The sequence below is a fragment of the Centroberyx affinis genome, unplaced genomic scaffold, assembly GCF_046629955.1.
Source record: "Centroberyx affinis isolate AG114_WGS23_722 - 3 ecotype Tasmania unplaced genomic scaffold, CSIRO-AGI_Caff_v1 ptg001879l_1, whole genome shotgun sequence".
NCBI classification, from domain to species: domain Eukaryota; kingdom Metazoa; phylum Chordata; class Actinopteri; order Beryciformes; family Berycidae; genus Centroberyx; species Centroberyx affinis.
In genome coordinates this window covers 15,361-31,324 of record NW_027280252.1, presented here as the reverse complement: position 1 = coordinate 31,324, position 15,964 = coordinate 15,361, and the positions used below count along the sequence as shown (strand labels likewise).

Below are 15,964 nucleotides of genomic sequence, written 5' to 3'. Positions count from 1 at the left end.
CAAAAGGGCTTTCATTATACTCTGCTCTCTCTTCATGGAAGTCATTGCAAAATTATTTAAAACTAAACGCGCTGGCCCCTCTTGGTGAGCTTAAACTGATTACAGAGAACCTTGAGGCAGACCCAATAAAGAGCTGTCTACTCTTTGCTTAGTCAAGACTTATTTCAGCTTGTCCCCTGAACCTGCTCATCTCCTATTAGAGTAGGCTAGTATTGCTTTCTGAGCTCTTTTGATTTGAATGTTGAATTTGCAATTATCTTCTATGTATTTTGGCTTTGCATATTACTGCTTTTGTATTTTTTCTATAACTATTATGTTTGCTGCTTTCTTAGCCAGTTCTCTCTTGAAAAAATAGTTGTGTTTTCTAGCCTTGGCCTAGCCTTTATATAAGTGAAATCAAAATTAATTCAAAAACATATACAGTATTTAATACTAATGTCAGACCTGAATCAATGTCAAGTAAAAAATTAAAAAAAACATGACGTGGCTCAGTGAATGTGAATATGACTCACTGAATGTGAATATACTGAATATTACTCGTCCTTGTGTGAAATTAACTCATATCAACTCATGTCTTAATTCAGTATCAGCTAAATGAATTTGAAGACTTTGCCTGAATCTCTAAAGAATTAGGATGCGCCAGAGGGATGCAGCTGACCGCCACAGGCCCCCAGACGGTCCAGAGGGCCGAGGGAGAGAGCGTGACTCTGGGCTGCACCTACACACCGAGCCCCTCAGACACCGGAGAGCTTGATATTGAATGGTCTGTGGTCAGCCCAGACACCACCCAGAAAGACCAGCTGGTGAGAGCCACAGTGAGAGCGGTGCATAGTGGGTCACACTTAACTTGGATAGTGCAATGTTGATAATAACGTGTCACTAAAAAGTCCACAGAGTTTCAGGTGATACTCAGAATTGTGTGAAAGAAGCCTATAGATACCCAATGTCTGGGCTAGGGTTAAAAATGGGGTTTAGGATTAGGCTAAAGTCAGTGTTAGGGTTAGATAGTCTGTAGAGATGCAGCAGGTAGGCAAGTGACATTAGAACACCTACTTTTTGTCACCTGATAGTTGAGTACAGTGGTGGAAAAAGTACTCAAATCCTTTACGTTCTGTTAAGTAGCAATACCATAATGGAAAAATACTTAATTAAAAGTAAAAGCTATGCATTCAAACGTTTACTTAAGTAAAATTATAGAAGTATCAGCAGTAAAATGTACTCAAGTATCAAAAGTAAAAGTACTCATTCTGAAGAACAGTGTTAAAGTATTGATGCATTAACCTGTAGAAGAAATATTTTAATGTTGTAGGTCTAACTGCTCCATATACTGTTGGGGAGTTTAAACTCTAACAATGCAACATTTTATGAGTTTATCGTATATTTTGCATGTAAAACCTTATTCTGCAAAGTAACTCGTAATTCCAGCTGTCAGATAAATGTAGCGGCGTAAAAGGTACAATATTTACCTCTGACATGTAGTGGAGGAAAAGTAGAAAGTCTCACAAAATGGACATACTCAAGGGCCAGTACCTCAAAATTGTAATTAAGTACAGCGCTTGAGTAAATGTACTTAGTTACTTTCCACCTCTGGTTGAATATCAACATTGGACTATCCAAATAAAGTGTTATTGCATATTGTATTATTATTGTGTGGGCCTCTAAAAGTACTGTGATGGTAAAAGCAGGATTCACTTGGGATGCTTTATGAGTCATTTTTTCTGTTTTTATTTTAGAGGGTTGAAAAGGAACTCCCTTGACATCCATTTCACCATCAGTTCTCTTAAGGCAAGCTCCCGAACGAGCAAATTAGGATTCAGAGGATGATTAGGTTAGCATGAAGCTAGAGGAAAGGTTAGGAATGTATCCAGGACACTAACTGCCCTTAGTCTCATGACCCATGCTGTACAATCCTTAATGACAGGGACAGGGAACTTTAAGATATTCACTCTATTCAAATTTCTGAGCTCTTCCAAACGATTAACCTCGGCTGATGTGCTTATGCCTCCGCCCGTCTGAATCAGGATTCAGTGCAGGCATGCAGGAGATTGGGGTGTGGATGAACTGCTGCACCTTTTTAATTTCCTAGGAATTAGTTGTTTCTCCCATTTGCCTTTTAAATTAAACGAGTCATTAACAGTAAAGTGTTGGAAGGATGGATTTTTTTTATACAACACACTCCCCATCTCCACCCTGAGGCAGTAGACATTTTACCACAGCCGGCACAAGGATTGACCAACTTCTGTTGAAGCGGTGTAATCGTCGTCAGCTATCCACTGCAGTGCAATATGAATATTTCCAAACTACAACCTTTCATTATTAACACCAATTAAAGGCAGAGGTGGAAAGTAACTAAGTACATTTACTCAAGTAATGTACTTAAGTACAGTTTTGAGGTACTGGCACTTTACTTGAGTATTTCCATTTTCCACCACTCCACTACATTTCAGAGGGAAATATTGTACTTTTTACTTACTTTTTTTATAAGGTTTTACACGCAAAAGATATGATAAGCTCATAAAATATGTTGCATTGTTAGAGTTTAAACTCCCCAACAGTATATGAAGCAGTTAGACCAAAAACATTAAAATCCTTCTTACAGATTAATGCATCAATAGTTTAACACTCCGTTCTTCAGAATGAGTACTTTTGATACTTTTGATACTTAAGTACATTTTACTGCTAATACTTCTACACTTTTACTTAAATAAACTTTTGAATGCAGAACTTTTACTTTTAAAGAAGTATTTTTCCATTATGGTATTGCTATTGTACTTTTTCCACCACTGATTAAAGGCCTAAATGTCATTTATTGACTTTTTCTTCTTTATGTATGTTTCAGCTCATGTCCTACACCAGCGGCACAAAGTACATCCACGCCGACCACGCTCTCGCAAAAGGGCTCGACTTCAGTGCCGGGGACCCCTCGATGGGTGACGCCTCGCTCTCTATCGCTCTTCTGTCGCCTGCCCACAGTGCTACCTACCAGTGTAAAGTCAAGAAATCACCTGGCGTGGACATGCGCAAGGTGTCACTGGTGGTAATGGGTAAGACCGGGCTTCGGGTTACAACCTCGGGCTAACACATGTCACCGGGCTGCATTATTTATGTCCAAGAACTGTTGCACAGTAACCAGATTTAATTAGCTGTGAAAACCATTTGTCAGAGGTCTCGACGAGGCAACGCGCACTTTGGGATGCATATCCAAATTAAAAGGGTTGCCTTGCCACGCTGCAGTATGCAAGGCACCATTGAGGCCAATATGATGGCACAAAACAATCTCAGCAAAATCACCTGAAAGAAATCCCTATACTGAGTGATATAATGGCTCTGAGTTTTCCACAGACCATTTGCCACAAAGCAAATTTAGAAGTAAATGCTTTTATCTCCTAAGAGAACATGCAACTGCATCATTTATTATCCCTATCTCTCTCTATCTCTCTCTAGCTCTAGCTCTATCTCTATCTTTATCCCTATCTGTCTCTCTATCTCTATCTCTATCTATCTATCCATCTATCATCTATCCATCCATGGAGTTATAATTACACACACCGAGAGAATCACAAATTTGTTCACATTTAACTGGAAGTAACTCTGACACATTCATCCTTTAATAAACTGGCAATTATTCCACGGAAATTATATAGCAGAGGGCTGACAGGTGGATAGGCTACAGTAAGTATAGCATTAATCTGGCACAGAGAAAGCATGTATATGGAGAATTAAGTGGTCCAAATCAACAAAGAACAGTCCATCTGAAAGGTAGCATATAAACGAGTTAAGTTGGTGTCATAGATTCCACACTGTTTATTTATATCTGTTAATGAGAAAAGTAGTGGTCACTTTTCTCAGTTGGCACAATGATGTCAGTGAGAGCTAAAATGAAGCATTGGCCAGTGCTTGTGGTTATAAGAAGGCTGTTTGTCAGTCAGATCTCATTCTATACTGCTGAAAAGAGTCATGGCTCCCTAAAAAAATAAAATATTCGTTCTAAGTGCCCAATTTTCTCTAGCACTTTAATGAAGAATAAGAGCTTTGAAATAGGTCCGTGGTTGTCCAAAGGCTGATGGATACAGATTGGCTGTTTCTTAAAGACAGACTGAACAAAAGCTCCTTTCTAATGACACTGCAAACAACTTCACTGCAGCCCACCTCTATCTTAATTAGCCACTTGATGTTGTAATGTCACTTAATTCCAATCCAATGGAATTTGTTTGAAGAATTCCATTGAATCAGATGACGTTGTGAAGCAAATTAAGAAATCTGCCTTATTTCAACATGCTGTCAGCTGTTTCAAGAAAAAACCTTGATATAGGTTGACATGTATTGGGGAAAATAGTGAAAGTTTGACACCCCATTGGCATATTATTTCATTTATGATTTTAACACTGAATACAGCATTAAATAACCTCTTAAGATAGATCTTTTTTGCAGTGCAAAGATGTTTAATGATTGAACAAATAGTTTGGCAGTTTCAGAAACCTCTTTCAGTTGTCTAGTTGAGGCTAAATCAAAATGGCAGGAGGAGCATTTTGCTATCCATCAGAGTATCTGCACAGTTTTAAAGGAGCTTAGGGTGGCATGTAATGAAAGGTAACAATCATGTCATTCTCAGTAGGGCTAATCTGATGTCTGATCTCTGAATTTTCTTAGAGAAACTCCTCACATTCTTCAGTGTCACAGATTGACTGAGGATTGATTTTATTTGACTCTTCTATGTTACAGCTTGACTGAACCTAATCGATGATGCTAAACAGCACTTTGGCATTATGAAGGATATAAAAGATCAAGTTAAGCAAATATCACTCACATGAAACCTTGTCAGTCTTACCTCTAAATGAGCCTCTTACATTCCTTTTTTTTTAGTTAATAAGTTAGTCTTTTCTTTATTTTAAAATGGGCCATGGAACATTACGAGTAACTATCTCTAGCCCATTAAAGCAATTTTGTTGTTTTTCTCAGTCAGAGTCTGAATCAGCGTGTAGGTGAAAGGGGGGGGACATTAATAAAATGCCTCTGTCTGTCATAACTTCAATTTTTCACATGAATTTCCACGAAACCTATAATCATCTTCATTACTCCAACTTCCAAGTTGACAGAGCACAAAGTATATATTTAAATCTGACGTAAGTGGTCAAATTGAATAAAGAGAAAAATTACTTTGACATTATTGGCACCCAAGACATCAGTAATTGACAAAACCTAGTAAAATTGCATTAGTGTAGAATTAACAGTTTTCTGTAAATATTGATGACTCTGTAATTACTGGGAGGAACTTATCTGCACAAAATTGATTAATTATACAATGTATGTATCTATCTTAATGGACTCAAACCCCACAGCAGAACCTTATTGACTGAAACATTACCTAAATAGCCATATCTGAGCCTGCCAAACACATCCAGAAATATCACCCTTTGCCAGTGTACCTAAAATTATACATGGTGCATCTCTCAGCAAGAAACTCACCCTGACTTATTTCAGCAGCAACAAGCTGTACACAAACATTCCAGTATCAGAGGGTTACAGTTTGGGTATTATTAGATAAATCATTTGCAGCAGAAAATGCAGAGGCTTTTTTTTTTACTTTTGATCTATGGATAGAGAGCTTTAAGTTTTGAGATGCAGGACCTCAAAGTGTTTATTTGGGCTTTTTCACTCTCTCAGATGAAACCACTTCCCCCATTATGGAAACTAGCAGCTCGCCTGAGTGCTATTGATCATTAACAAATAACTGTTGAATGTCTGCAGCTAGGCCTCACATATCAATAGCCAGGCTATTCACACCTGATGATGACCCCACCCCAGAACGCCCTGAGATAGGCTCTGTGAACCAACAACTCATTTTATATAACTCATTTTCTCATATTCCCAGCATATGTGTGATTATACTTTTTAGTTAAGATGTAATATAAATGCGAAGGGACACACTTTTAAATGTAAAATTTATTTTCTGTGCAGCAAAGCTAACAATATAACTGTGAACTGTATTCTATTCCGGATCATTATCGTTTTGAATATCCTCTCTCTCCTAGTTCAATACTGAGGTTAAACCCAACAGCTTTAACTCATCAAGCTTAATGATGTTTGATGTTTTTTCTGTAATTACACAATTTCATTTTTATGCTATCCTTTTTCTGATTGTTGAAATCCAAAACGCATCAGATAGTGGGAATCACTCATTTATGTTGATGTGTTATTAATGTCAGACTGAGAGTAACTACTCTCATTCTTACCCATTTTCTCTGTATTATTATAGAGAATAAAGCTATTCTGTTTTCAAGGAATGGAATGAATATGGCAGTGCGAAATTATCCATTTATGTTATATAATTTCAGCAAAGCCCTCTGTGCCTAAGTGCTGGGTGGAGGGAGGAGAGATGGTGGGGGAGGCTGTCTCCTTGCATTGCAAGTCTGCACAAGGCTCCACTCCCTTAAAATACATGTGGAGGAGAGAAAGGGGAGGGCCCATGCCTTCTGCAGCCACACAGAGTAAGTCTGACCTCTGCTGATGTCACAATGCTACTGCATATCAAAGAGCACGTAGTTTGTGTGCGTGTGTGCATGTGTGTGTGTGTGTGTGTGTGCGTGTGTAGTATGTGATGCTGTGTGAACAAGCCTCAACACCAATTTGATTCTCAATTTATGTCTCAGTTAAATAATCTAGTGGCTGTGGGAGAACACAGCATCCTCATCTGATGTTTCCTTCACATGCGTCACTTTAATCCCTGAGGTGTGTGTGTGTGTGTGTGTGTGCGTGTATTCTGTTTGTTCTCCTCAGATAGTGTGACCGGAGAACTGGTAATTAGTAACCACTCGCAGAGCTTTGCAGGAATATACCTTTGTGAAGCCACCAATGCTGTTGGAGCTGAACAGTGCAGGATTAATCTGAGAGCCAACAAACGTAAGGACAAACCCTCACACAGAACATGCCTGTTCACACACACATGCACGCACGAACACACACACACACACACACATACACACACACACACACACACATACAAACACACACACCTTGAAAACATCCCCTTTATTTTTCATTCTTTGTTATTGTATTCTGCCAAACCTGCCTCGTTGCTTCACTTCTCAGAGAAATTATAGGATAATGTTGCAATGATTCTGATTGCGTTTAATGTCCGCAGTTCTACTAATGCCTACCAGAATCCATTAATGTTATTCCTTTAGACGAGTGGTTTTCAAGCTGGGGGTTGGGACCCACCAGAGGGTCACAAGATAATTTTAGGGGGTCACAAGATGATTTATAGCTGTGGTTCTCAACCTTTTTTGAGTACTGGACTCCTAGTGAAGTTGACCTGCCTTAAGGATCCCCTTACATGCATTGAGAATACAGTTATAAAACAATTGATGCATAAGTGAATGGTAATACAATTCTAACAATAACAATAGCACCATAATTTTCAGTTTCAACCAAAAACATATTTCTGCTATGCAAATTTATGATCATGTTTTTGTTTTTTTCCTCTGAAATAGTTTGAATAGTTTTCAACCTCTAGGCCTCCTCTGATAATTAATCAAATGAAATATCGTGAAAAGGGAAAATCATATGGGTTTCCATATGCAGCAGTAGGCTTTGCGTCGTTTTAAGCGCTCACAAGCCAAAAAGGTTGAGAACCACTTCTTTAAACTAGGACAGTCCATTTAATACTAGTGAACAACTCTATCCCAAAGCCAGAAACCAGAGAAGTATCCGAGCCACCTCACAGGGAATTAATTTTTTAACACGGTGAAGGTGACTGTGAGAGCACCGAGGGGGAGTAGAGTGATTCAGAATACCATTACAATAGAATAAATCTCCTTTGGGTGTAGATTCAAACAAGCTCTCTGTAGATCCTCAAAATGAGTCTGTCTTTCATCTGTGGAGCAGACCCAGATCTTACAACTTGTTGACACCGTAGCTTCCAGACTTGGTGCTCTGCTTTTTGGCTTTGGGGGAGAGTCGATCATTTTGGTTTCAAGTTCAGTGTACTGTTCTAGACCATAGGAATAACATATATTGATTCTTACACTGAGTAATGTTGCCCTTTAAATTAGTGCCACAGTGCTTAAGAGAGACTAATTACTTACTGTTATTCACACTGATTTTCCAGCTCCGAACAGAGCAGCGGTGATAGTCGGCACCGTTGTGGGTTCTCTGCTCCTCATCATCCTCCTGCTGCTCTTCATCTGGCTTCTCCTCTGCAAGCTCAGCGACAGGCCGCGCTATGAGAAGGAGGTCTCCAACGAGATCAGGTACAGTAGGTCCAACAGATACAGCAGGGCAGACTGTAAAGGTGGTGGCAGCTTGGTGGTTAGAGAAGTGGGCTAGTACTAGGAGGTTTTCCGGTTCAAATCCACACAGACTGTCTGGGGAAATCTCACCCAAGTCTCTCCCAATCCTCAGCAACCGCAATCAAAATTCCCATGAGTATGAAACTTATCACTCTCTTACTCCTGTGTAGCTGCTGACTGTGCAACAGTACAGTACTGTATTTTTACTGGGTAAATCCCTAGGTGTAAATATGTTTTGCATCTAACCCTCCATTTTCTTGCAAATACGTCCCCAGGTTGTCACTGTAAACAAGATAGAGAACTTTGTCAGCTTGCATGTTTAGATCAGGGTTGAAACTCAGATAAAGCATCATTGTGTACACAGTTCAGCAGAATTTTTTTATTAATTATAATAAAGAATTAGAATAGATTAGAATTAGAATAGAATAAATTAGAATAAACGTTATTTATATTGCAATTTTAAGAGAGTTACAATATGCATTACACAATGTAAAACAATAATATATCAAAGCCAATACGATAAAAATAGATAAAACAATGTATAAATGCCAGACTTTAATTAAAACCAGGATTACAAAAGAATGAAACAAGACAAGAAAAGAGGAAAACACAACCTATGATGGCAAAGGTTCGGCATATATAGTCTTGATTTATCAATGTTTACCCAAACAGAAATAAGAGCAAAAGTGTTTAGACAGGTGGTTGTTTGTGTAATTTGACTCATCTACAATGTAATATGGATTTTGCATTAAATAATCACATGGTGCAAAAAGCTTGGAAATACAAGGTTTTATGTGATGGGTTTAGAAACACACTGATTTTCTTCAATTGTATAGATGCAAGCGATGATATTGATATAGTTTTGCCTTCTACTTCATCTCACAACTCGAGTAAGATTAATTAAAAATGATAGACTGCTGAAGACAGTGACAAGTTTGATCTTGTCTCTCCTCTTTGAACTTCTTCCTTTAGAGTTGGCAGCGGATGTGTGGCTCTGCGTTGTCCCCACTCTTGCAAGCACGGATTAAGAATGCAGAGGCCCCTGGGCACAAACTCTTGGAGGGCCCCCCCCCCCCCAGTAGTAGCGTACTATCTGTTGGAAATACCTGTAGTTTATACAGGATTTGCCTTTGATCACAACCTTAAGGACAATATCAACACCTGTAGATATCTTCTATCATACAGGATTTACACCACATGATTGCAACAATACTTTCCTGGGCCAGCGGCAACAATATTAACGAATTACCCTACAGTGTGCAGCTCAATGGCATACGCAAGCACATACTGCCCCACCTCCACCAATACAGTTCTATGATTCAGATTATTCCATCAATCACACACACACATACACACACACACACACACACACACACACACACACACACACACACACACTGCGATCGATTCATACTGCTATGCGTAATAATAATATATGTTACCTGTACTTCCTTGACTGTTGAACCAATCCTGCATTGGTGATCCATGCTTAGGTCCTGGTTGCGGTTTGTCAGGTTCAAGTTGAGGTGGGGCTGCTAATCTAGTACCCACCACCGGGTCTCTGCCATCCGCTTCGGTGTCGGGCTGGGCCTCCGCGTCGGTGTAGAAGGGCTCAAGTGGAGATGGGGATGGGGCAGTTGAACAGGTGGCTGTCGCAGGGCTCTGGTTCTCTGCCTCAGTGTCATGCTGATGGTCAGGTCCTCTTGGTTGCTGGTCTGGTTCAAGTCGAGGTGGGACAGCTGAACTAGTAGTGGCTGCTGGGTTACAGTCCTCCTCTTCGCTATCAATATTAGCATCGTCCTCGTCAGGCTCTTTGCTAGCGAGCCGACTTTTGAAAAGAGTTTAGATAGTCGGTATGTTTTTCCGAAGTACAATTCTCTGCTATCCTTTTGTTTTTCAGCCTTTCGCTTTGCTGCTCCACTGCTCCATCGTTTTTTATCCATGTTTGTTAACGTTACTTAGCAGCTAACTTTAACGTCGTCTGTTCTGTCTTAGCTAAGATTCCCACGGTCACGTGTCACCGGCTCTCGTCATCGTCATCATCATGATACAGACACAGCCAGCAAACCAATCATAATATTTTTTTTAATTAGCAAATAAAGTAACTCTGCATTAATTGGTTCGTATTTCAACACACACGCACTCAAATAATTTATTTGATTTGATTTAAAAAAAAAAAAAAGCAAAGACAGGATGAGGCCACAGTTGGTGGGGTTTTGGAGGCCCCTAGAGGTCGGAGGCCCCCGGGCACCGGCCCAATCGGCCCGGTGGATAATCCGTGGCTGCACTCTTGGCTATTTTTGTCTTAGCCTTACACAATCAGAGAAGTTTCATAGCACAAAGCATCTTTTAACAAATCTTGTGAGTCTCGCACCACACTCTAGATAGGCTGCCGCTTGTAAATCTGTCTTTAAGACCTTTCTGGGTGAACCTCTGTCTTTTTTGTTTAGTTTCATACTCACCATTCAGTGGAAACAATTCAGAAACGTGGTTACATGTAACCCAGCAGTGTGAATACTGTAACGAGCAGAACTAACAAGCAGGCACACAACTGCTGTATCTTACGGGGTTTATTGATCCCGATGCATCAAGAGAAAAGCATAAACCAACCTGAGAACAAGCATCAGCCTCTGCCTCATTCTGCACCAAGGCCAGCCAGTCTATTATATCTCCCTCCTCCCGTCACAGCAGGAGTTCTGGTTTTCTCTGTCATGTTTGCTCTCCCGGCTCCATCCTGCGCACATTCAGAGCATTTCAAGCTGTGAGTCTAGGTCAGAGGTACAGAGGGATACAATATGCATCACATTGTCTGTACTGTGCGCCCATCTCTGATGTCCTGAGGTTCTGTATTCCTTAACTAAAATTCATACCGCTGCCCTCCTAAAGGTGAGATGTGAGAGAGTTGCCTTACATGGTAAAACTTGATAAAAAGTCCCCTTTTCTTTTTGTCGGACGCTGTTGAACTCTTATATCTTCAAGATAAAAGTTCAAAATGACACGATTTGACACTGATACTTTCACAAAATTTCAAATAAACTCCCACACACTGCACTCTTGCACAGCCGGTGAAAACATTTATCAACATTTTGGTATTAAAACCTTCAAATAAACAAAGACAGCCCGCACTTGTTATTTTCTTGTTTTTTGGCATGGATGTTTCAGCCACACAGAGTGCGTCCTGTCTTTATTTATTTCAAGATTGTCCATATTAGCCGATGCACCAAAAATAAACAATAGAATTCTGTTTTTTTGCACTAGGACTCTATGTTTGATCCAGGTATTAAAACCTTCGCCAGAAGGACCTTAACCCTAACTGATATTTTCACACAAAAGCAATAAAGATCAAGCCAAACCCAACCAAAAAAATAACAAAAAACCTGAAAATCATAAAGTAGAGAGGGAGACACAGTGAGGGAGACACAGCAGAGAAAGCTGTGCTTGTATTTCATCTCGGGGCAGCAGAGGGACACACGTGGTTCCAGGGGAATTAAATACGCGACCATCCCCAGATGCAGCTGAATCATATCCAATACTCACGTGTATAAAAACCTTAACCTTGTATCTTGAAGCAACATTGGCAGACATAGCAGACATAATGGCATGCTTACAATATCAATGTTATTGCACTTGCATTAATGTAATGGAGAAAATCAATGTGTGACATTCAACTAGTTTTATACTTTTATACTTTGGATTTCCTTCAAACCACAGAAATGAAATGGCTGCCATAAAATTTTTGATAATTGTGTCATGAAAATGAGCATTGGTTTGGCGTTTAAGACTCAGAAAGATTGAGTTGTTACCATGGAAAAAAAACACCTTGAAGTTTAAACATTCATTTATTGGAACAAAAGGTCATACAGTTATACTTGGCATTAAAACTCTGCTCTTTGTAGAAATCCCTGTACAAATTCAAGCAAGCATGCTTCAGATATTGCAGGAAACTCAAACAATTGATCCCCCAAATGTCCTTGCATATAAATGTCCTGGCATATAAATATATATAAATATAAAGAGTTATATGCCAAACACAACTGCTCTTCTACCGCCACATATGAATGATATACTGTAGAGCAGAAATCCATTTGCATTTCCCTTGAATGCATGCTATTTGCTATGTCCTTCGCATGTATGAATAGGAATTGTACAGTGGCACAGCCACCCTTAAATTTATATATGGTAAGTTAGACATTGTATCTTGATACAAGAGAAATATCCTACAATTATGTAAATATGGATCGTGTGTAGTGACAAGTTTATATCTCTTTTCTTGAGGGAATTTTCATTTGCAAAGTGCATTTCCAAACATACAATCATCCATATCAATGTAAGTGACAGCCACCTACTAATGCAACATACTTATTAGAATGAAACGATACAGATCAGCGTCTCCCATCTCTACAAACATTTGAAGGGTTTCATTCCAAAATATTATACATCCTTCTTTTAGGGAAAAAGTTGCCTGATTCATGGCTCATTATTTAGGGAACAGAGACATCACATTGTCTAAAACTTTACTGTTCTGTGTAAATGGCTCGAGACAGCTAATAGCTTCAATAATATATTAAAAAAATAAAAATAAAAATAATAATAATAATAATACTTAATAATTTTACTTTCATACCACTAATCATTTTGTCAGAATAGATGTCACAACTTCCAAATGGTGGATATCTCATTTTGGAATCAAACTCCATATGCCCATTTGCAATTATCCATTTTGCACATTTGCGCTCATAGCCTTTTAAGCTGACGTCATCTCCTTGTGATCAAGTTATGGAGGCAGCAGGGTGGTGCAGCAGGGTGAGAGACTGTCCTTCAACCAGAAGGCCCAGGTTCAAGCTCTTGTGATCCATCCTGATGAGCAAGGCACTGAATCCAGGGTCGCTGTTCTGTGGCTGACCCGAGTAAGCACAAAGAGAATTTCCCTTTTGCAAATAAATGGAGTATCAAAAAAGAAATGGGACCTAGGGTTCATATCCACTTCAGCAAACTACAATCTTGACATGGCCTTCTCAGCATCTACAATGCACAGGGGTTCGTCTTTCTCCACATGAAAATGTCATTGTAGACACCGGGTCATGGAAGAGAGAGAACAAAGCAGTATTTGAGCAGTGACAACAAAAATTCCTTTTGCATCTGTCAGTTTTGAGTGTTCAAGGAGAACGGTAAACATAGCAGCTTCAATGGAAAAATCTGAAAGAATGAAGTATGCGGAGGATAAAATAGTTTCAGTGCTAGTACTGTATAGCCCACATCTATGTAATCTATAAATGCAGTGAGGAAAAACAGACTCCGACCAGCTATCCGCATCAGGACCAAAACAACCTAGCTGTAAGTGGGACACGAATTTGCACGCTAAATGTAAAAAGAGGGAAAGAGGTTTATCATTGCCTTCTTTATTCTCTTTGGTGCCTTGAAGAGGAGACAGATGGAGGGATTACCAAGCAGACTACAAACTGATAAATCCATACAGCTGAATATCTACAAAAAGTACCTTAATCGAAGAGGGCGGTAGTTTGTGTAAGAAAAGTTAATTATCATGGCACAAACCACAAGGATACTAAAGACAGTATAGCTATTTAGGAGGCAGTACAGAAACTATGACTATGCTGAATCAAATGTTTTGATGTCGTTCTTGCCAAATCCAGTCTGGTACAGTATAACAAATCGGCAGACGAGATGCAAATTAACAGAATGTTTAAAATCAAATGTCATGGCCATCCAGCAGGCAAATGTTTCATTCTGTTGTCTATGGCTGTAATTAACGTATGTGAAAAAAAACGTATGAAATTAATTGGCAGAACATCCAGAACAAATACTGCAAGGAAATTGTTGCCAGATAATTAATGCGTATTTCATGTATGGGTGTGCTTCATTTGTCTAAATTTGTGGACATTCTTGTGCGCAGGGCTCCAAACTTGCATGTGTGGCGACACACACATCCAAGGAACATATAGCTCCACACTACAAGATTACAAGGCCTCTTATTGCCCATTTCAGCTGAACAATAGCAAATTTAATCCCTTTACCAGCAAAAATCCTGAGTCCTGAGCTGCTGCGGGAGCAGAAAATCTTGAAGTCAATCAGTTGTGCGGCTGTTTTTTGACAGATGAGCAGATCCCAGCCGGTAGTGCAAAGTAACATAAATGCAGAATGCAAAGTAGATTCCAAGGCTTGAATGTTGGCAACCATGTTGACAAGGGAAGATTGTATGCAACTTGGACCAGTTTGCAGGTTGGAAACAGCACCGGAGAGAATTCACATTCTTCAGCGGAAGAGAAGCAGTAAAGGCAGGATCTCAATGAGAGCAGGGATTCTTGAGAATAGCTTCCAACTAGGCAAGCAACAACAAAGCGTTATGCTCGTGGAGTTTTCAGTCTCCTCCCCCACTGGGCAGCATATCTGATTTAGTAAATACATCCCTCCATTTGACAAAATCCTTTTTGATCAAGATGAGACATATTGAGTGCAAGACACATAGGAAGCAACCAAAACAAGCTTATTACTTTTGGTAGAGAAAGTGTACACCAGCACTGGGCAGAAGGCTCTCATTCACCAAGCAGAAGCAGCAGCATCGTGAATGTACAGTGAGAATGAGTATGAACCAGGCCAGTTTAAGTAGACTGACATACTTTCAGTGTTTGATTGTGATTTGTGCGTGTCATGGATCACTTAATGGTGGTAATGATAGCTGACAGTTGTGTGCATGACTGAGTGTCATGCCAGCATCACCCTGACGCTCCATGAAGTAGTTGTACTGATTCCAACACTCTCTCACACACACACACACACCTACACACACACACACACACACACACACAAACACACAATGCTCATTTTCATGAATACTATGAATGCACATTCCATGAATTAAAATTCTATGGTAGCCTTCTAGCTATTGCAGAGGAAGTGGCAAACCCATTAAAACAAGTTCTGAGTTCTCATGGAATTTCCCAAAAAGCGAGTGGTTCCATTTCCTTGCATGAAAGTGTGCAAACTATTGTAGAGAATACATCAAGTCATCCTTTATTTTATAGCATTTAAAGTTTTTCACTTGAAACAATGTCCTTGGTGGGAAATGTTTTATAACTTTCTTGTCCTTCTCACCCTGTCATGCACTGATACCCTCCAGGGAGGATGCCCCGGCTCCTGAGAGCCGCCCCATCAGCCGCGGGGGAAGTCGGAGTGCCAGCCAGCACCCAGAGGTGACATACAGTCAGGTGGGCAAGTCAGAGCTAAGCTGTTTTCACGAAGGACGCATATACACTCCCTCCACCAACAGCCCTGGATGCACACCGGTCAAATATGACAGCAAGTTTGGATATGCAGTTTGACAATGAACAGTGGGCATGTCGTTTTTCTCAGAACTACAGTGGTCTGACAAGCAGTTACCTCTCATTTTAATGTTTGAATATCAGCTGTATAAAAAGTCTCCTGACATTGAAAACTCAATATTTGGAGCACTGGCAGTCTTACACAGAGCCTAATTAGATCAGGGTGCTCTCACAAAAAGTCCTGCATTTCAAAGCTGTGCAGTATGAAGATTTTATGATAGCATTGTTCAACTTAATTGCTTTAACTTAATCTTAATCACATAGGATGTGTTGTGCTTTTTCCCCGTTACTACTAGACAATGTAGGAGGCACGCATAACCATTTTTCATGATTCATTCA

The 15,964-nt window shown here is 39.7% G+C and overlaps 1 protein-coding gene across 1 annotated transcript; it reads left to right on the top strand.

Annotated features, from left to right (window-relative positions):
* Positions 1–647: 647 nt before the first annotated feature.
* vsig8a (V-set and immunoglobulin domain containing 8a) lies at positions 648–15,625 on the top strand. Its single transcript, XM_071530075.1, has 6 exons — positions 648–803; positions 2,840–3,044; positions 6,336–6,488; positions 6,778–6,900; positions 8,108–8,249; positions 15,424–15,625. The coding sequence occupies exons 1-6, from the start codon at positions 648–650 to the stop codon at positions 15,623–15,625; spliced, it is 981 nt and encodes a 326-aa protein (XP_071386176.1).
* The last annotated feature ends 339 nt before the right edge of the window (positions 15,626–15,964 follow it).

Coding starts and splice junctions, on each gene's coding strand:
- vsig8a (XM_071530075.1), top strand. CDS start 648: ATGCAGCTGACCGCCACAGGCCCCCAGACGGTCCAGAGGGCCGAGGGA. Junction 3,045..6,335: donor GGTGTCACTGGTGGTAATGG/GTAAGACCGGGC, acceptor ATATAATTTCAG/CAAAGCCCTCTGTGCCTAAG. Junction 6,901..8,107: donor TAATCTGAGAGCCAACAAAC/GTAAGGACAAAC, acceptor CTGATTTTCCAG/CTCCGAACAGAGCAGCGGTG.